The sequence below is a fragment of the Galeopterus variegatus genome, unplaced genomic scaffold (genome assembly GCF_000696425.1).
Source record: "Galeopterus variegatus unplaced genomic scaffold, G_variegatus-3.0.2 Scaffold21, whole genome shotgun sequence".
NCBI lineage: Eukaryota > Metazoa > Chordata > Mammalia > Dermoptera > Cynocephalidae > Galeopterus > Galeopterus variegatus.
Window position 1 is genome coordinate 677,939 of NW_007726132.1, and position 21,534 is coordinate 699,472.

Genomic DNA, 21,534 nt, shown 5'->3' on the forward strand with positions numbered 1-21,534 from the left:
CCTTCTTTCTTTCTTGCTTTTTCTTTCAGAAAGGGAAATACCGCATGTACTCACTCATAAGTGGGAGCTAAAAAAATAAAGATTTCTTTAAAGGTTAAATTAAAATGCGTAGGGTTACAAAAGAGATAACTTACTGAGCTGCAGATATTGAAATATTTAAAACATTTTGTGATAGAGTAATGTATGTGTTTGTTCATGAATGCATGAAATACCAAGACACATTAAAACAGAGGCATGTCTTGGAAGTTGACCTGCAACGTAGTATATACATCAATGCTTCAGTCTGTCTTGTGGCTGAATAATATGATGGTTAGTGAAAGAAGCCAGACACAAAAGGTCACATAGCGTATGATTCCATTTACGTGAAGCATCCAGAACAGGCAAATTCGTAGAGACAGAGCAGATGAGTGATTGCCAGGGGCTGGGAAGGGAGAGTGGACAGAGAGTGCTGAAAGGGCAAGGGGTCTCCTTTTGGGGTGGTGAGAATGTTCTGAAATTACAGAGAGGTGGTAATCACACAACATTGGGATGGGCTAAGTAAATTGCTCACTTTAAAATAGTTAACAGTGAATTTTCTATTACGCAGATTTTACTTCAATCAAAAGATAGAGGCACCTCAGAGTTAGGTTTTATTTTTTGCAGGTCTGTCACCGTTAGGTCTGTTGAATCAGGATATTAAACAGCAGGTGGCCTTCGGCAGGACGGTGTGCATGCTATGTTGGACCTCTAGCCGCTTTTGACTCCATGTCAGGGGTTCCCATGCTGAACCATTTGCGGAGATGTGAGAATACAGATGGGATCAAAGCATCTGTAGTTCAGTTTGCAGGGTGAGGGTGGGCTTCTCTCATGGATAGCAGGATTCTCTCAGGATTTTTTCAAATTGCAGCAAAAATATATTGATGGAGTTTGGATGTGTTGTCCCCTCCAAAACTCATGTGGAAATTTGATCCCCAACGTGGCAGTGTTGGAAACTGATTGAGTCATGGGGGCGGGTCCCTCATGAATGGATTAATGCTCTCCCTGGGGGAGGGGGGAGTAATGAGTGAGTTCTCGCTCTATTAGTTCCCACAAGAGCTCTTTGCTTAAAAAGACCCTGGCACCTTCTCTCTCTCTCTTGCTTCCTCTCGCCATGTGATCTGCTTGTACCCGCTGGCTACCTGCCACTTTCCGCCATGAGTAGAAGCAGCCCGAGGCCTGTGCCAGATGCAGCTGTCCCAGAATCATAAGCCAAATAAACCTCTGTTCTCTATAATTACCCAGTCTCAGGTATTTCTGTTATAGCAACACAAACGGACTAATGCATATATGTAACATACTATTTGCCATTTTGACTGCTTTTAAACCTACAGTTGTGTGGAATTAATTACATGCACAATGCTGTGTGACCATCACCTCAGTCTATTCCAAAACTCTTTCATCTCCCTAAACATCAACTCTGTACTCATTAATAACTCCCCATTATTCCTTCCCCTGGTTTTTGGTAACATATAATCTACTTCTGTCTCTGGATACTTTTTCTTTCTAATTTATTTTTTCTTAATCGAGCCTTGATAACTGTATATATTTATAGAGTACCTTGTGATATTTGGGTGTATTTACACAGTGTGCAATGATCATAGGTTGCTTAGCATATCCATCACCTCAAATGTTCGTTGCCTCTTTGTATTGGGAACATCCAACCTCCTCTCGACTAGCTACCTGAAGTTATACAACGATTTGTCATTGGCTGTAGTCTCCCTACCACGCTACAGAACGCTAGATCATAATCTGTCTCCCTACAATTTTGTACCCATCACCCACTCTCTCCCCATGCCCTGCCCCACTCCCTTCCCACCCCTGGTAACCATAATTCTGCTCTCTACTGCTGTGAGATCGACGTATTTAGCTCCCACATATGATCGAAGACATGTAGTATTTCTCTTCTTGGGTCTGGCTTCTTTCATTTAACATCATTTTCTCCAAGCTCATCCATGTTGCTGCAAATAGGAGAATTTCATTCTTTTTTATGGCAGAGCAGTATTCCATGGTGTATATATACTGTACTTTCCTTATCCAGTCATCCTTTGATGGAGATTTAGGTTGGCTTCATATCTTGGCTATTGTGAATAGCCTCTCATGCTTTTTTGAGTAAAACTCCAATTTCAGTGTTTCACCATTTGGTGGCTGAACAACTCACAGGCAGAGAGATGCCCGAAGGTTGGCCACCTGTAGGTTGAGAGGCCCAGTGATGGTAGGACCAAAGTTGTGGGCGCAGATACCAGGAGTGTCTAAAACTACCAGTGTTCTGAAGTAATACTGTGTTCCAACGTGCTGACAGTATTTCCAGATATCTGCCACAGCTGTCATGAGACATGAGCACGTCTGTGATTTGTCTTGGTCACAAAGCTGTGGGTTCTTAGACTACTGCTGTGGTTTGCATGTATGTTCATGGTTTAATAGAGTAAGAGTTAAGGCAACCTTAACAGAGTAACCCGGAACACACAATTAACAGAACAACTAAGGCAACCTGAATAGAATAAGAGTTAAAAGACCTTAGTAGAATAAAACTTAATATACCCTTTAGGGAAAAATTAGTTAATGCAACCTGAATAGAATAGGAGTTAGTACAACCTTAGTAGGATAAGAGTTTATGCAACCTTAATAGGATAAGAGTTAATGCAACCTTAATAGGATAAAACTTAATACAGTCTTAACAGAACAATTAGGTAATGCAACCTGAATAGAAGTTAATACAACCTTAATAGAATGAGAGTTAATGCAACCTACATAGCATAGCTATTTATAAAACCTTAACAAAGCAAGAGTTCATGCAGCCTGAATAAGAGTTAATATGATCTTAACAGAGTAAGCACCAACACGACTTTAACAAGAGCCAATACAACCTGAACAGAATAGAATTAGTAGACCTTCAACATGGTGGTTCTCCAACAGGAACTTTCTGCCAGGGACACTTGGCAATGTCTGGAGACAGTTTTGGGTGTCACAGCTGTGGGGAGGGGGTGCTACTGGCATCTAGTGGATAGAGATCAGGGTTGCTGCCCAACGCCTGACAAAGCACAGGACAGCCTCCCAGAGCAAAGAATTATCTGGCCTGAAATGTGACGACTGCCCTGTTTGGAAGCCCCGCCTTAGCAGGATAAGAGTTAATAGAACCTTAACAACAGAATAGGAATTCACGCAACATCATCAACTTCTCCACCTCTCTCACACACACCCATTTTTAGGGCTTCCCAGTGGGGAAGGAAACACCAACTTCCTTTGTTAAGATAGTGTCAGGTCATATTTGCATTTATGTCCACATCCTGTTGGAACAATGCTCATCACTAGCATGGCGTAAATACTGTGGGCATCACATGGTCTCAAAAACACATCTTTCCACGTGGGATGTTTCCAACTTCACATCAGTGAGGTCGCTCGAGCCTTGGCAGCCATCCCAGACAGTGTGCGTGAGAAAAGAAATGCATTGATGATTTATTTATTAATTTGTTATACTTTATGTATGATTCAAGGACATTATGTGTGAACTTCTTTAGAGAGATAAGAGAAGAAAACAACCAACCAGCTCTAACTCTCTAACACCACTATGTAGAAAACCCCTCTGACATCTAAAAACAAAAAAAATACATATTTAAGAAATCAAAATCTCCTATGGAAAGTTCCAGAATTAAAAGCAGAAGATGCTTCCCCATCCCCCTCCCCTGACTTTCTGCCCCCAGGTAAACCTTTTAATAGTGAGAGACAAAGGTAGGATTTCACAGACTCAGGTGTGTTTTTTGCAGTTGTGGGTGTCCCTCGGTGTATTAATCCTTTTTCTGAAACTGAATAATTTATAAAGAACTGAAATTTACTTCTTATAGTTTTGGAGGCTAGAAAGTCTAGGGTTGAGGGAACACATTTGGCTGAGGGCTTTCTTCCTGCTGGGGACTCTCTGCAGAGTCCCAGTGTGGCAACGGGCATCACATGGTGTGAAGGGATTGAGTGTCCTTAAGTGTTGCCTTATTATAAAGCCGCCAGTCTGCTCCCATGATAACCCATTAATCCATTAACCGATCAATCCATGAATAGATTGATACACTCATGAGGATATAGCCCTCATGACCTCTTAAAAGCTCTTAAAAGCTCCACCTTTCAAATATCATACCGGGGATTAATCTTCAACAGGAGCTTTGCAGAGAGCAAACATTCAAACTCTGTCACTTGGTTATCCAGCGGGCCTTCTCCTTGGGAGCTTTACATTTCCTCATAGACGGCTTCTCTTTCCCAGAATGGTTTCCAGGTTCTTTGCTGTTAAGAGTGACACCGTCCTACTTCCATGAGTTCAACTTCTTGAGTGAGATCATGCGGTATTTGTCTTTCTGTGCCTGGCTTCTTTCATTTAACATATTGTCCTCCAGGTTCATCCACGTTGCCACAAATGAGGTAGAGATCAGAACAGTGGTAACCAGAGGCTGGGGAGAGGTTGGTCAACGGGTATACGAAGTTACAATTAGACAGGAGGAATAAGTCGCGGTGTTCTGTTGCACAGTAGGGTGAGTGTGCTTGACAATATTGCATTGTATATTTTAAAATAGCTAGAGGAGAGGATTTTGAATGTTCTCACCACAATGAAATAATAAGTGCATGAGGTAATAAACATGCTAACTAACTACCCTGATTTGATTTTTGCACGATGTGTACATCTATTGAAACATCACGCTGTACCTTGTAAATACATACGATTATTATGTGTCAATTAAAAACAAAATTTAAAAAGAGATAAAAGAGAGATGCTGTTTTGGGTATCCTGGGGAGGTTCAGTGAAGAACGTTTAAGTGTGGACGGGGAGGGAGCATGCTGCGGAATCTTCAACCTGCACGATCCCACTTCCTCTGCTAAGGATCCTCTCTTGATCTTCCCTGGCTGGACAGCCAGTGAATGGCCCTGCTGGACTCTGCATTTACAGTGTGTACAGTGGGTGTCCCCACCCCAGCTCCGCTCCTCACCCTCCCTGGAGCAGATGGTGTCACATATGGACAACTGGTCAACCCCCCACAGCAGGACCACTTCTCAGCACTGGGAATAGCAGAAAATATTGTTTCCTAAGCACAAGACGGAAGCACCGTTTCATAAAAAAAAAAAAAAAAATTGTGGTAAAATATACATAACATAAAATTTATCACGTTGACCATTTCTAAGGGTGTGGTTCAGGGGCATTAGGGACATTCACACACTCGTGCAGCTGTCACCACCACTCACCTCCAGATCTTCGTCCTCCCAAACTGAAACTCTGTCCCCATGAAACAACCACTTCCCATTCCCCCTCCCCAGTCCCTGGTAACCACTAATCTGCTTTCTGTCTCTATGGAATTGTCGATTCTGGACATTTCATGTAGATGGAATCATACACGATGTGGGCTCTTGTGTCTGGCGTCTTCTACTGAGTATAATGTCTTTAAGGTTCATCCATGTCGTAGCAGGTGTCAGCACCTCATTCCTTTTCATGGCCGCATAATATTCCATCGTGTGCATGAACCATGCTTCGTTATCCATTTGTCTGTTGATGGACAGTGGGTTGGCTTCCATCTCTTAGCTATGGAGAATAATGCTGCTGTGAGGATGGGTGTGCAAACATCTCTTCAAGACCCTGCTTTCCTTTTGTGTATATTCCTAGGAGTGGGAGCGCCAGATCACGTGATAGTTCTGTTCAACCTTTTGTGGAACTGCCATACTGATTTCCTTACCAGTGCAGCATCATTTTAAAATGCATTCCCCGCACCCCATGGTGCCTGTCTGTATGAGTGTGCTTCACAAGAGACTGACAGCCGCCCTTTCGTTTCTGCTGTTTCCCCGAGGTTCTCTTTGCTGCCTGTGAGCTGGGTGTGTTTGACCTCCTTGCTGAGGCCCCGGAGCCCCTGGACTTGACCACAGTTGTTCCACATCTGGGCACCAGTGCCCATGGGACAGAGCAGCTGCTGGACACCTGTGCATCCCTGAAGCTGCTTCAAGTGGAAACGAAGAGAGGAAAAGGTAAAGACGTTTGGCATTGTGACGGAGACGTTTTAAACGTGCACCCTTAGCAGCTTACTTTTTCTGTAAAGGGCCAGAAGGTAAATATTTCCAGCTTTGTGGACCATATGGTGTCTGTTATAGCTACTGTTAGAGCATCAGAGCAGCCAGAGACATTATGTAGATGAATGGCCATGTCTAGGTTCCAATAAAACTTTATTAACAAAAATAGGCAGTGGGCCACAGTTAGCAACCAGGCTGTAGTTTGCTAAACCCCCATTTAGAGGTTTCTATGTGCTGTGTTTGCATTGGTACCCTGATGAAGTATCCAACGAATAAAACAATAATGTAAAAAAAATATATATATTGTACATTAATTTTCTATCACTTTGAATTTATTCAATTAAAAGCTTCTCATTTATTGTGAGATTATATTCTTATTTTGGTATTGAAGTGTCCTCTCTCTCTTGTGGAATATGGTGATGATAGATGGTAGGTTTTGTTTTATTTTATTAAATGTTCTTATGTTGCAAAATTCAAAATGCTCGATCTCCTGTCTATCACCAGATCACTTGCGGAATCCTGTAGATCCAGGAAATGGCAAAGTTTAGAAACCATTGCTCGGCTCGATGCACCAAAGAACAGCAATGTGAGGTCTGGCTGTGGGGACAGAGGATGGCGGTCTGTTTGCTTGCAGCAACGAGTCTTGTACTGGTTGGATTCTGGGTGCAAACATTAACTGGAGCAGGAACATATCATTTGATTGTTGGCAGCTCTGACACCCACGCTTGGAAATCAGGCAGGTAGCAGGGTGCCCGCCAGCCCAAATCACTGCCAGCTACAATCCTCAGAGACCACCCCTACGACACAGCAGCTGCCTCTGAACACCCACCCCTGTGCCAACACCTGGGCCCCAAGACATGGGTGAGGGATACTGCGGGGACCAGCAGCCAGTGCACTCTGTTCCCTGTCCCTGTGGCTATTCCTCAGCGGCTCTGCTCACCGAGTCCTGGTGCTGCGCAGTGGTTGGCAGAAGCATGTCAGTGGGCAGCCGAGCTCCGTCCTGGGGAGGGGACCTGTCTTTGTTTGTTTGTGCTGTTATAGCAGAATACCACAGACTGGGTCATTTATAAAGAACAGACATTTATTTCTCACAGTTCTGGAGGCTACAAAGGCCAGATAGGTAGATGACAGACAGACAGACAGACAGACGGATGATTGATAGATGGATAGAGATAGACTCGTAGATAGATGAGAGATAGATGTGGATGGTGGTTACACAGACAGAGGATAGGCAGGTGCAGCAGCTGCATTGTCTGCTGAGGTCCAGTCTCTCTTTCCAAGGTGGCACCTCGATTGCTCCCTCCTCCAGAAGGGAAGAGCACTGCGTCCTCGCATGGCAGAAGGTGGAAGGTCAGAAAGGACAAACACGCTCCGCTGAGCCCTTTTATAAAGGCACCAAATCCCGCGCACAGTGACGGAGCCCTCTTCGTGATGCCATCACACTAGCAGCATGTGCTTTCTGGAGGGGCACAGTCATAGCATGGCAGAGCCTTCGGTCCCTGCTGAAACAGCCCAGGCTGGGAAGGAGATTGGGGGAGCGGGCCAAGCAGGTGGCTCGCAGTTGCTCAGCCAGTGGGCAAAGTGACTGGAAAACCCATTCCAATTTGTTCTCTGGGCTCCGCCTCGGTGGTCTATGTGAGTGAGCCTCTGGCATACAGCAGGTGCTTCAGAGATGGTGCTCAGAGACATGGAGACCCCAGACCTGGGGCTGGAGTTACAGGGTGAGACCTTGTTCATGAGCAGGGCAGCCCATTCTCTCTTTTCGAAGAGCGACACAGAGGTGAGTACTCCAGGATCAAGAGCACAGGAGAATCCCATGTAGAAAAATGGGGCCCCTGGGGGAACTGGGCCCAGGAAGAGGAGAGGAGGATGTAGGGTGGGACCCTGTGCTTAGCAAAGGCACGGTGGCTGATTTGGAAATGGGGTCCCCCCAAGTGCATTCTCCCTGGTGAGGACAATGTCCCTCTGCGTGGGCAGTGGGGGGGCAAAGGATGGGACAGTTCAGAGCCAAGTGGACCCCAAGTTTCCTGCTGTTTAGGCTTCATCCAGAGCATCATTGCCATCTGCAGGCCAGGACTGTGCACCTCCTGCAGGCCGTTGTCACAGCATTCGCCCAAGATTGGGTCCCCTGTCCGTCTCCTGCTTAGCCGCGCTGTGCGGAAAAGTGGTCCTTTCTCCCCTTCTTTTTTCCTTTTTAAGTCTGGATGTGACCCCTATTTGTCTATTTTCAAACATGTTGCTATTTTAAAAGTGCACAGAACATAGGTATCCACCTGTGTTCATTTCTACCAGTACTTCAGAAAGTTTATGGAAAGATTCATATTATTTTTTAATTCTATTTTTCCACGAACTTTCTGAAGTCCCCTCGTATTTCCACCTGCTCCACCCAAACTTCCAACACAATTAGCGACAACCGAGGCCAGCTGGAGCAGCAACTGCCCACCGGTCACTGTCGCCCGTTCAGTTTAAGCCGCAGCTGTGGGGATGTCAGTGCTCCCAGGAGAGAATCACGTTTCAGTCCTGAGGCTGCCGATGCCGGTGACGACGTGAAACCCAACTTTGTTCTTCTGTTCTTTTCCTTTCTTTGCAGCTTTATGTGAAGACACAGAGCTCTCCAGCCCCTACCTCACTAGGGTCAGCCCAAGTCCCAGTGCAACACGCTTCTGTACACGGCCAGGACGACCTACCGCTGCTGGGGCCACCTGGCCGGGGCCGTGAGGTGGGTGAGGCCACAAAGGCGTTGGCCGAGCCCTGTCTGCCTCTCATCCACCTGCGTATGATCAATTATGTGTCTTCTGTCTATATCTGTCATCTGTTTATGTATCTATCTGTGATCTATCTATCATCTGTCATTTATCATCGATCTATACCTATCTTATCTGCCATCTGTCTCTCTACGGCACAGGTCAGCAAACAGGAATAATTCTTGGGCTGGTTCAAGGGCACCTCAGGAGTCAAGATGCCAGGTTTCTTATAGAACCAAACACAGCGTTGCTAGGTTTGGAAATGCACGCCAGGTGTTTGAAGTTGCCTGGTGTCGACTGACAGAATTCACTTCATCTGATTTTGTAGTGATCTACACCAGGGGAGTGTAGTCTGTGCCACTTTGCTAGGGAACAGGGAAAGGAAGAAAAATGACTCAGAACAAGGTGAAACAAAAACCAGGATAGTGGCTGTAACTGCGATTGTTTCACTCCGCCTCAGGGTGTCTCAGCCTCAGCACAGCTGACATTGGGGCTGGATGATTCTCTGTGGTGGGACTGTCCTGTGCACTCTAGGGTGCCGAGCTGTGTCCCTGGGCTCCACCCCCCCAGATGCCAGGAGCAGCCACTCCCCTCCTGCCAGTGGTGAGAACCAAAGGTGTCTCCAGACATTGCCCGGTGTCTCTTTGGGGGGTATAATCACCCTGGTTGAGAACCACTGCCATAGATAGGTACATAGAGTCTCTCGTGCCAAGGCAGGGCTTCCCAACCTCTGCACTAGTGACATTAGTGCTGGGTGACTCTCTGTGGTGGGGCTGTCCTGTGCAGTGTGGGGTGTTGAGCTGCAACCCTTGCTCTACTCACAGATGCCAGTAGCACCCACCCCAGCAGTGACAACAACCAAAGATGGCCCAGATATGGACAGATGTCCTTTGAGGGGGTAGGGGGTGGGGGAGAGAATTGCCTCCAGTCGAGAAGCATTGCACTACATTTTCTTTCTTAATTATTTTTACTGAAATCACATCTTGAACCTCTGATGACATAAGCCATGAAAAACTGGCACCCAAGTTTTAACATGTATTTGGGAAAATATGCAACTCATCCTTTTCATGATTCTAGCCATTATTTGACGTAATATCTATATTCTAAAATAACATGCGTGGGACTCAGCTGAAGTGTAGCACCTGATGCTGATTTGGGGGTCTCCAGGTGGCCAAGGGGTAGAGTTGGGGGTGGAAAAGAGTGGGGGCTTGTAGTATAAAGTGCTGAGGGAGGGACCTGGAGGCTGGTTCTGTTGGCGACTCCAGGTGATTCTTTGAAGGAGACCAAGTCTTCGGGGGTCTCAAGTCACAACCAGAGATGTTTTCCTGCTAGGAAAACTCCTCTTTCTTCCTTTTGGGCTCCAGGGTGTCCTCTCTTTCCTTCTCTTTCTGCCTCATTACAGCTGCCTGTGGAGACTTCTGTCACCCAGCACCAGGGCTGCAAACTGCAGTGTGGATAGTGGAGCAGCGCGTAATACCAAGGCCGCACATGAGAGACGAGAGGGAACGGTGGGGACTGCGGCAAACTGGGAAGCGTGTGCCCGTCTGAAGGGAATTGGTTGGACACAGCTGGTTGGTTGAGTGCATGTGGCGATGAGGCCATTTCTGCTACAGCTTCTCATTTCTGTGTTTTGCAAGAAGCAGGATCTCCTGATTTTAATGTGACATCTCCCAGTTTTTTGTTCTTGCAACCCATTTAGTTAAGAGAGAGAGAGAGAGAGAGAGAGAGAGAACCCAAGCAAGCACATTGTGAGCTGAACAGAGCCTAGGGCTGCCCATTGGATCTCTGCCCAAGAATACAAGTGACAGATGACCCCTGTGAACTGGGTTCCCCCGATCTCCTGAAGTCTTGCTGGACCCTCTGCTGTCTGTCCCCATGACTTCTCCCTCATGTTTTGTTTATAAAGGGATTCAGTGTTGGTGCAAGAGAGAGCAAGGCTCTTCTCCCTGTGCCTTGTGCTGTCACTCAGGCTGCCTCAGATGGTTCACCTGGATTCCTCATGTAGCTACTGATGAACCTTTTCTGTGTCCTTCAGCCTCTCATCATTTCCATCTCCTGAAGGTCAGATGGAAAAGGGTTGGCCAGAGTGAATGAAGTTCGGGGGCTGATTTTGGTGGTGTTAGATTCTAGGAGAGAAGCCATATGGAGACACATTCACCTCTACTCCAAGGAGCTGTCCAAGGTGGGCAGGGATGGCAAAGAACTCCTTCACCTGGGTTGCAGGGGAGGGTCTGGTAGCTGTCCCTCCAGCTGTGGGGGTAGACCAGCTGTCTCTCCTATTGTGAGGGTAGACCAGCTATCCCTCCTACTGTGGAGTAGACCAGCTGTCTCTCCTATTGTGAAGGTAGACCAGCTGTCACTCCTACTGTGGAGTAGACCAGCTATCCTTCCTACTGTGAGGGTATACCAGCTGTCTCTCCTACTGTGAAGGTAGACCAGCTATCCTTCCTACTGTGGAGTAGACCAGCAGTCTTTCCTACTGTGAAGGTAGACCAGATGTCTCTCCTACTGTGAGGGTAGACCAGCTATCCCTCCTACTGTGGAGTAGACCAGCAGTCCTTACTGTGAGGGTAGACCAGCTGTCTCTCCTACTGTGAAGGTAGACCAGCTGTCCCTCCTACTGTGGAGTAGACCAGCAGTCCTTACTGTGAGGGTAGACCAGCTGTCTCTCCTACTGTGAAGGTAGACCAGCTGTCTCTCCTACTGTGAAGGTAGACCAGCTGTCCCTCCTACTGTGAAGGTAGACCAGCTATCCCTCCTACTGTGGAGTAGACCAGCTGTCTCTCCTACTGTGAGGGTAGACCAGCAGTCCTTCTTACTGTGAGGGTAGACCAGCTGTCTCTCCTACTGTGAAGGTAGACCAGCTATCCTTCCTACTGTGGAGTAGACCAACAGTCCTTCCTACTGTGAGGGTAGACCAGCTGTCACTCTTACTGTGAGGGTAGACCAGCTGTCCCTCCTACTGTGAGGGTAGACCAGCCGTCCCTCCTACTGTGAGGATAGACCAGCCGTGCTTCCTACTGTGAGGGTAGCTCTGCTGTCCTTCCTACTGTGAGGGTAGACCAGCTGTCCCTTCTACTGTGAGGGTAGACCAGCTGTCCTTCCAGCTGTGAGCTGTTTCTTGTCTCCAGATGCTGGGCAGTGAGGCACTGTGGACCATCTTGTCTGCTGATGGCACATCATTTTCACACTCTAGATCGTTGTTAGGTTTCATTCCTTCCTTGCTCATGTCAGAGGAGCCTGCACGTGGACTGACTGTGTGCCACTTAGGAGCTAGTGTGCGTGTGGTTACGTATTTATGTTTCCTGCTTGTTCCTGTGGTGATTTAAGGTTGAGGATACGTGACCACCTACCTGTGTGCAGTCCCTGATGTTGGGTTAATGTCTAAGTCCTTGACCAACTGTCTTCCTGCCTTTTTCTCAGAGAAGGGAAGAACCAGCATCTGAAGGCCTTCGGCGTTCCCTCTGAAAAGCTTTTCACAGCCATCTACAGGTAACACTCCTCACTTTGAAAGCACCTACTCTGGCAGGATTTTGTTTATTTTAAAGTTACTTACAGGACTCAATCAATGTGTCCAAATCGGACAACCCAGACAAGAAGTCGGTATTTGATTTAAAATGACAACCCCCCTTCTAGCTTTCGCCAGTCTGATGTGTGCATTGATCAAATTCCAGAGCACATGCAAATTCGTCATTCCCTTGAAGTGACTTTGTCGAACTCAACACGTAAGCAGAAAACGGAGGTGCCGGTTTTGATTCGGCCGAAGCTCCCCAGATCATGCCTCTTTTTTCACTTGACTGTGCATGCACAGACACAGCTTTGGGGTTTTCATGAAGTTCTGCATCAGAATTTGAAGATAGTGGTGAATTTTGGAAACATTTCAAGTGTTTCCAGCTAGCTGAGGGGTGGAGCAGGAAAGGACCGCAAGTATATGGTGCAGGGAGGGTGCCTGCCCCTGCCCTGCCCTCTTTTTCTCTCCACCCTTTCCCCTCCATCTTTCTCTCCTTTCTTCTTTCCTGCGCCCCCTCCCCACCTTTCTCAGTGATGTCATGATCTCATTACCTTGAGAACTGCACAATTCACGTTTTCTGGATACCATTGCCTCAGGAGACTATGCTTATTATTATTATTATTATTGTGATAAAGCATATATAACAATTTCCACTTTAAGCATTTTTAAACATTCATCTGCATGGGATTAGTTACATTCACCATGCTGTGGGACCACTGACTCTATTTCCAAAATATTTCCATCACCCTGAACATAAACTCTGCACCCATGAAGCAATATCTTCTCACGATTCTCTCCCTCTTGTTTCTGGTAACCTCTACTCCACTTCTTCTGCTCCTCTCCCTTCTCCTATCAGTCTCCTCTCCTCCTCTGATTCTCAGAAGCAAACCCACCACGCAGGCTCTGCAGAGAGGACAGGAGGGGAGTGGGAGCTGCTGCGGACGCGCCCCCATGCCTGCAGCTCTGTGCAGCTCCACGTCCACCATCCCACTTGTTCCTCCTCACTGGCCTCCATTCCCAGACCCCTCCTTCTCCTGCAGCCTCTTCTGCATCTCCCTAAATTCCCACCTTCTGGAGCTCCATCCCAGGGGGTGTGGACCCCCCTCCACACCGTGTACTCTGGAGCATGTGTGGGGGACACGTGTTGATCTTCCTGTTAGAAAACATCCGAACATCTCCTCTGATAGAAATAGGCTCCCACCCCACCTCGACTTCCAGAGAAGGATGACTGGTTCTGACCACACCCCAGGTTTCCCAGAGCTGGGTATGCTTTGGGGGAGGACATAGGGCTCCCTCGTTTCTAACCTTACCCTCCTTTGATAGGACAGGCTCCATTTCTCAAATGCAAGGCTCATACATGCACCTGGGGACAAAGCTCTTTCTCAGCAGAGGGTTCCCCGTGCCAACGCTTGCACCAGCTGCACCAGCTTTTGCTTGGTTTTCACGAGCGTGGTTTTTCATGCCTGGTCTGAGGGCGAGCGTCTGCAGTTCATGCGAGGTCTGCAGGAGGTCTGGAGCATCCACAGGTGAAGCGTGCTTGCTGCCTTCGACCTGTCACTGTTCCCGCATGTCTGCGACCTTGGCGGTGAGTGCCCACCCCAGACACCAGCACTGACTTTCATATTCTGTACAGGGAGTACATTCACTGTGTCTTCTGTTTTCTGTAGCTGATGCTTTTGCACCTTGGGTCTTGCCCACCCTGAAGGGACAGCCCCTCCCAGGGCTGACCAATTCCTAAAGATATGAAACACCTCACCTGCGAACATGCTTTTCAGATACACACCGATCAGTTCAGAGCCCACACTGCACCCACCTTCTCTACAAGACTCTCACACCCCTGACGACTCTCCACCTGCCCTAAGCACCTCAAAGCCCTGAACCAGGCAATAGGAACAGCCCCCATGCCCCAGAGTCCACCAACGTTTTTCAAACTGGTCAATCCTAAGCCTGTTCACCCTGCCTCATGTGTTTCTTCCCATGGAAACCACAAAACAGGCTCATGCCCACGTTCTCTCCCTTCCTCTGCCTCCTGCCTGACCCTGGTGGTTCTCTGTGTGGCCCTGCATGGCATGGCCTGCCCCTCTTCTTGGCCACCATGAGCAACACACTGTCTTTTCAATGCCCTCATCTCCTGATCTTTTCAATGAGCACACTGTATGTTAGAACAAAGAACCATGTGCTTTCATAGAATGTAGCAAAGCAAAGGGAGAGAAGGTGACCCAGCTAGCAGGAGGCTCACCACTAACTCACAGGCGACACCTGCCTGCAAAACTCTCCTTCCCACAGGAAACACCTGGCTTTGTGGACCCTCACTGTGGGCAGGCCTATCTCCACATTTGAAAGCAGACTAGCTCCCTGTGCATTCCTCGGGAGTTCTTGCTTCCACGGTGCCCTGTGAACGAATGAAAGAAAATAGAAATGCCCTTTAGAACTATGCAAACATTCTTTCTCATCCCGAACACCATCCTGGCCTCAGCTGTTCATTGCAGCCAACTAGCAATGGGTGAATGGAACAGGGGCTTGGATAGAGCCATGGCTCCCCGATGGTTTCTGGGGAGCCTGATAAAGCTCAGACCTCACGGCCCCATTTCCTGAGGTTTTCAGTGAACAGCACCAGGAATCTGCATTTCTAAAATGCTTCCAGAGAGGCCAGTGCTGGTGGTTCGTGGACAACCCTGGTGCAGACGTTGACACCCGTATCAGTCCGTTTCTGCTGCTTATAAGAGATACCTGGAAGCGGGTAATTCATAAAGAAATGAAACTTATTTCTTACAGTTTTGGAGGCTGGGAAGTCCAAATGAACCTTGGTGAGGGTCGTCTCCTACAGGGAGGCAGGGTGTCACATGGTGACAATGGGCTGAGCAAGAGAGAGGTGACCTCGGGGCTCTAGAGTGTAGTCATCACGGTGGAGCTGGCGTACATGCATTCTTCTGCACAACCAGCACCAGCTGTGCCCAATTGCCTGTTTCGGTGCAAAGTAGTTCTTTTACTGTATTAGTCTGTTTCTGTTACTTAAAACGTAATAAGTGCAAGTGGGTAATTTATAAGGGAAGTGAAATTTAGTTCTTACAGTTTTGGAGGCTGGGAAGTCCAAGGTCCAGGGAACACATGTGGTGAGGGTCTTCTTCCTGGTGGTGACCCTCTACAGTGACCAGGGTGTCATGTGGCAAGCATGGGCTGAGCAAGAGAGCAAACTCTTCACTCACTCTCTTTATAAAGCCATCAGAACCACAGCCACGGCTCCATGAATGGATCAACCCATTCATGAGGACACAGTCCTCACAATCTAATCACCTCTCAAAGGTCCCACCTTTCAAATACCATAGTTGGATTTCCCACCCTCTTAACACTGTTACAATGGGGGTCAAGTTTCCAACACATGGATTTTTGGGGCATGCACTTGACCCGCAGCAACAACACCCCCTGATCTAAGAAAGGATGCTTTGGTCAGTGGTGTTGGTCTCTGTTTCTGCCCAGCTATGATATGGCGTTGCTGCTGGAAAACTAGAAGCGGACTGTCAAGTTGACACTTACTGCTTCCCATGCAGTGTTTGCAGTGGAGTCAACATACTGCTTGAGCCCGCAGGGAGCAGGCAGGTATTCTGGGGTCCTGAGGGACAGATGTCACTGTTAGCCTTAGGAACCTGACGTTCTGATGCTGCAGTGGATGAGTGGATGTCCGGCTGTCTCTCGAGCATCTTCTGTGGGTTAGATGCTGGGCGTGGTCGGTTCCAGAATGATCTCAGGAGTGAGTGTTCATCCGTCCTTGTTTTAAAGATTAGGAATGTGGTGCTTCGTGGAGATGGAAATGGCAGCATTGGGGTCTAACTGCTGGTGTGCTTAATGCAAAGCCTCTGCTCCTGGTACCACCCTGTACTGCATAAGAGCATCGGCCCCTTCATGGAAAACGAGCGCTCAGAATTCCCCCTGTGCTCGGTGCACTTGCTGAGGGCAGTGGTAGCCCGAGGTGGTCCTCGCAGGCCAGGGCGGCTCAAACCTTAGAACAAAGCAAAGGCTTGGTGGTTACTGGGCTGCTTGTGATGGAGTCGGGATTCAAGGTGCATTCAAGACACACACAGAGTGTAGTCCTCAGATTGGAGGGGTACCCCAAATCCTACAGGGCAGTGACAGGAAGTGGATCGAAGAGCCAGTGTCAGAGCAGCTTCCGTTTGCCATCTGCGGGCAGCAGGGCACAGTGATTGGGAGATTTCACTCTGGGCTTCCAACTGGCTTCTGCTTCTTGCTTGCTGCATGACCTTGTGCAGGTTCTGAGGTCTCCCTGTGCCTCAGTTTCCTCACTTGTAGAACGAGGATGAGGATGATCCCAGCGTGAGTGTGGTCGTGGTGATCGGGTGCATGTCTGTGCGTGAGCAGCACAGGACAGCTCGCGTTTCACAGGAGGTTCTGTGCAGCAAGGGCAGCTTCTCCAAGTGGTTGTTATTGTGAGTTACTGAAAGCAAGTCAGAGGCCGTGTGGATGCTCGGGGCACAGGGTCAGCCAAGCCAGGAAGATCACCTGAATTCAGGGGCTGGTGGATGACGATGTAACCGTCAAGACCAGAGTAGAGGAAGAACCTGGGTCCCCAGCCCGGACCCCTGGGGGCCGATGGTGCGTGGAGGGTGCGGGCAGCTTACACGTTCCTCTCTCAGCATCAAACACTCTGTATCCGCTTCCAGGCTGTTCTGGGGCTCTGGCCACAGAGTGCGTTTCTCTGTACCCTGGATGTAGAGTCACCGTTTTCGACATCCCAAAAGTGGTACAAACAGCAAAGAAGCACTTTTCGTTCCTGCAGGAAGAACAAATTGGCTTCCATGAAGGTAGGTTTGCACGTACTGTTTGTGTCCATGGGGAATCAGACACGTGTCCCAGGGGCTCTGGAGAAGCTGGATGCTTAGCATGACTGATGGATGTTTGGTGTGACTTCCTCAACTGACCCTTCAAGTAACCCCGTCGACGTAAAACTGTCTAATGTTCACGATGGTTGGAAAACTGTATGAAGGTATATGGCTTTCTTATAATTAATTATTTTCTGAGTGCTGCTTTTGGTTGAATAGTGGCCTCCTACCCCAAAATTTGTCTAGGTGGAATGTGTGAACAGGAGCTATTTGGAAATAGGGTCTTTGCAGATGTAATTAGTTAAGATGACATCATCGTGGATTAAGATGGGCCCCAAGTTTAATATGACTGGTGCCCTATAAGATGAGGGAAATTTGGACGGGTATACACAGACATATAGGGAAAAGTAGAGACCGGAGTGATGCGGCCACAAGCCCAGGGACACCTGGAGCCACCAGGAGCTGGAAGAGGCAGGAAGGATCCTCCCCTGGAGCCTCTGGAGGGAGCACAGCCCTGCCACACCTGGATCTCAGGCTTCTGCCTCCAGAACTGGGAGAGGACACATTCCTGTTGTTTAAATCATTTCATTTTATGGTAACTTGTTATGGGCAGCTCAGGAAACAAATACAACTATCTAAACCCAAAGCATTTGTGAATAACAGTAAATGTAGCAGATTGAAGCAAAGACTGAGGGACAATTACTAACCAATCCAAGCCCCAGGGAGCACGGTGACGGGGCTGAGACCCAGAATGGGACTTCCTCTTGCCTTACAAACATTGGGTCTAGCTCCCTGCAATGTGGTTTCTCTGTCTCTGTTTCTCTCTCAGAAACTCCATCCTACCTGCAGATATTGCATGCCTCCTTTTAAGGAAAAAAAATTGACATTTTGTGGCTCTATTTCTCTCTTCATCAGAATGAAAACACCAGGTGGGGATGCCAGCCCTGTTCATACTTAGTTCCGCTGTCAAATTGATAACCTTGTTTTTTTAATCACCTCCTACTTCTAAGCCATCGTAGTGGACCACAGTTGAATCCCGGGGTCTGGGGAAGTGCTGGGCATGAAGTCCTCACACCCCAAATGCTTATTTACCCAGTCAGTACATCAGCTCCTTTTGAACCACTCTGGATCTGACAGGCGGGGATTGGGGTGAGGCAAACACATCGAAGTCACGCACTTGTACGATCAGAAGCTGCAGACTGTTTTTATTAAAACACAGATATTTCGATCGTCGGGGATGTTTTGGGCCATAGTTTTAAAAACATTAATTTTTAAAAGCGTTGCATTGACATACAATTTATCTCGATGGCTGAGTTTTTGGGGCCCCTTAAATTTTGCATGTACGATAAACACCCCACTTTCCCCACCCATCCCTGGGAATCTTACTCTTCTCGGAGAGGTGTGATTGATGTTGATTTGTTTTCTTCTTCTAAAAAATGGGGATATGAAACCTACTTCAGAGGGTTGGAAAAACTAGATAAAATAAAAAGTCGTTATTTACTACATGGCTCAGATAGGCGGTCTGTGCCTTAGGGGTTGGTTAAGACAGGAAAGCTGGTGAAATGCTCAGGCTGTGTTCACCTTCGTCCTTGGGCCTGGATTTTCTCCCTCCTGCCCTGTGTTTCCCCAAACAGGAGAAGCCAGTGTAGTTATGATAAGTGAGGATCCCGACATTTTCCAGGCAAATTCTCCATGAGATGCTGACTTTATTTTTCCTACTGGAAATCTAAAACCCTTTCAAATGACCACATGGTGAAGTGACTAGCCAACTACCTGAACAAACGGCCTAAATCACAAAGTGCCAGCCCACTGGGGTCCCAAGAAAGGCATTGCCTACTCTGCCAGGGGTCTGCAGTCTCTTTACTAAAGAACTGGAGAGTAAATATTTTAAGTTTTGTAGTCCAAGAGGTCAGATTGAGTGCCTCACGCAGAGGCTTATGTAAACAACAGAGAAAATGCATTTCCACACATTTTTTAATTGATTGAATTTAAAGCTCTTTTTATTTATTTATTTTTTTTCCTCTTTGTCTTTTTTTGTGACCGGTAACGGGATTGCAACCCTCGGTGTTGCGCCCGCACCTCGCTCAGCCAGTGAGCGGCCGGTCTGTATGTGGGATCCGACCCCTCGGCGGGAGCGCCGCCGCGCTTCCCAAGCGGCGCACTGTAGCAGTGCGCCACCGGGCCGGCCCAAATTTAAAGCTCTTTTTAAAGACATTGGAATGTGGTTTTCAGATATTTTTCGTGTGTCATGAAATATTGTTCTTGCTTTGATTTGTTTTTCAATTACTTTGAAATGTGGAAACCATTCACGGCTTGCAAAAACAGATCATCAGCTGAATTTGGCTCTTGGGCCACAGTGCATTGGGAGGTTTAGTCAAATGGGGTTGGATTGCAGGCTGACCCCAGGGTGCCTGTCCTGTGTTACAGGAGATTTCTTTAAAGAGTCCCTTCCAGAAGCAGATCTCTACATCCTGGCCAGGGTCCTTCATGACTAACTCCCCTTGTGGGTTTGGATCTACCATCAAAATGCAAAAATAATGAAGAAATGGGTTTCTGTTAAATTTGTTCTTCGTGCTTGCTTGAAGACTGACAAAAGGTTTCTGCTGATGGTGGCCAACAGCTGTCACTTTGTAGATTTTATCTTTCTTTTTAGATGTGGCAGCTGTTTTTCACAGGCTCCGCTCAGGGCTGTGCTGAGAGGCGCATGGTTCAGGCTCCGATGCAGACTGTGGGAAAAGTCCTTACCCTCTTCGTGCTGTAACGGGGGGCTCAGATGCCAGCCTCGTGGGGTGTCTGTTACAAGCCATGACCTCAACAGAACTTTGGCACCAGTGGGGACGTGGTAACAACTTGTGTTTATGAAACATTGAGGTCTCTTTCCAGGCTGCCTCATTTCACCTTTTTTTAATTGGTTATGAATATTTGTGGGGTACAAAGCTGATTGTCACCACCCATGCCCAAAATGTGATGGCCAGATCCATACTGGCAGCATGCCTGTTACCACAATTGCGATTATACCCCATGTCCCCCACCCAGTTATCCCCAACCTCCCTCTCCCACCCACTCCCCCTGCAACTCCACTTTGTAGCCCAAGGAATGTTCTCTCGCTCTGCAAGTCCAATGCACCACTGTGGTCTTTCTTTCCTTCCTTGTTTGTCTCTTAGCTGCCACTCATGAGTGAGCACATGTGGTATTTGTCCCTCTGTGCTTTGCTTATTTCACTCAGCATAAGTTTCTCCAGGTTCATCCATGTTGTTGCAAATAGCAGAATTGCATTCTTTTTATGGCAGAGTAGGATTCCATGGTGTAGATATACCACAGTTTCCTTATCCAGTCATCCATCAATGGGCACTTAGGTTGTTCCGTATCTTTCAGCTTTGAGGCTTATTAGTGAGGCCATTTTTGCAGCAAGGCAAGCCAGGCCGGGAGAGTCCTGTCTGTCTTCTGTCACTGATCTGTACTCACATCCATACATGTAGCTGCTGAGAGGGGACTCAGGCATTTGGGTCTGATTAGATCCCCTTCTGTGGTTACAGGAAAATTAGCACGCGATGCTACAAAGGAGAAAAGAATTCAACCCTTGCCAATATCATACCTAATTCTTTCTGGGGCGTTTCCAGTATGGCAGCAAGTCGTTCCTACGTCTTTTTTTCTCTTTGTACACTTTAGAAAATAAAGTCAGTATTATCTTTTCTCTTTCTAAGTACTTTTCTTTTCTTCTATTTTTTTAAATTCAAAGGTGAGAAAACAAAACAAAATGGAATAATTGTTAAAGCAAGTTGTTGTGGGTTGAATTCCGCCCCCCAAAAGAAATGTTCAGGTTCTAACCCCTGGAACCTGAGAATGTGACCTTATTTGAAGTAGGGTTTTTGCAGATGTAATCAAGTTAAAGTGAGGTATCTTTATAAGAATAGGATAGGACACAGACTCAGAAAGCCATGTGAAGACAGAGGCAGACACTGGAGTGATGTGGCCACAAGCCCAGGACACCTGGAGCCACCAGGAGCTGGAAGAGGCAGGAAGGACCCTCCTCTGGAGCCTGTGGAGGGAGCACGGCCCTGCCACACCTGGATCTCAGGCTTTTGCCTCCAGAACTGGGAGAGAGTAAATTTCTGTTATTTAACTCCCCTATTTTGTGATAATTTGCTACGGCAGCTCGGCAGACTCCCATATAAGGAAAGTACGAAATGGTGCACACATTTCAAATTTTAAGTTTGAAAGAACACAAAAGAAACTTTGCTTCTTTTTGCAATGTCTGGTCCGTTTAAGAAGCATCTTTCACAGAAGAGAGAGAGAGAGATTTGGGGATTATGTCCAGATTTGCATGACACCTTTAAAAATGAGATTAAAGAAATCAGGGACATCTTAATTCTCTACCGAGGCAGTCCTCACAGAC

The 21,534-nt window shown here is 47.4% G+C and overlaps 1 protein-coding gene across 1 annotated transcript in view; it reads left to right on the top strand.

Moving 5' to 3' along the window:
• The window catches only part of ASMT (acetylserotonin O-methyltransferase), a 28,157-nt gene extending 8,524 nt beyond the window's left edge, over positions 1-19,633 (top strand). The window contains 6 exon segments of the mRNA XM_008568184.1: positions 5,832-6,006; positions 8,639-8,689; positions 8,692-8,767; positions 12,216-12,283; positions 13,769-13,888; positions 19,566-19,633. Of these exon segments, the coding sequence (XP_008566406.1) occupies positions 5,832-6,006; positions 8,639-8,689; positions 8,692-8,767; positions 12,216-12,283; positions 13,769-13,888; positions 19,566-19,633 (558 nt within the window).
• Positions 19,634-21,534: the final 1,901 nt, after the last annotated feature.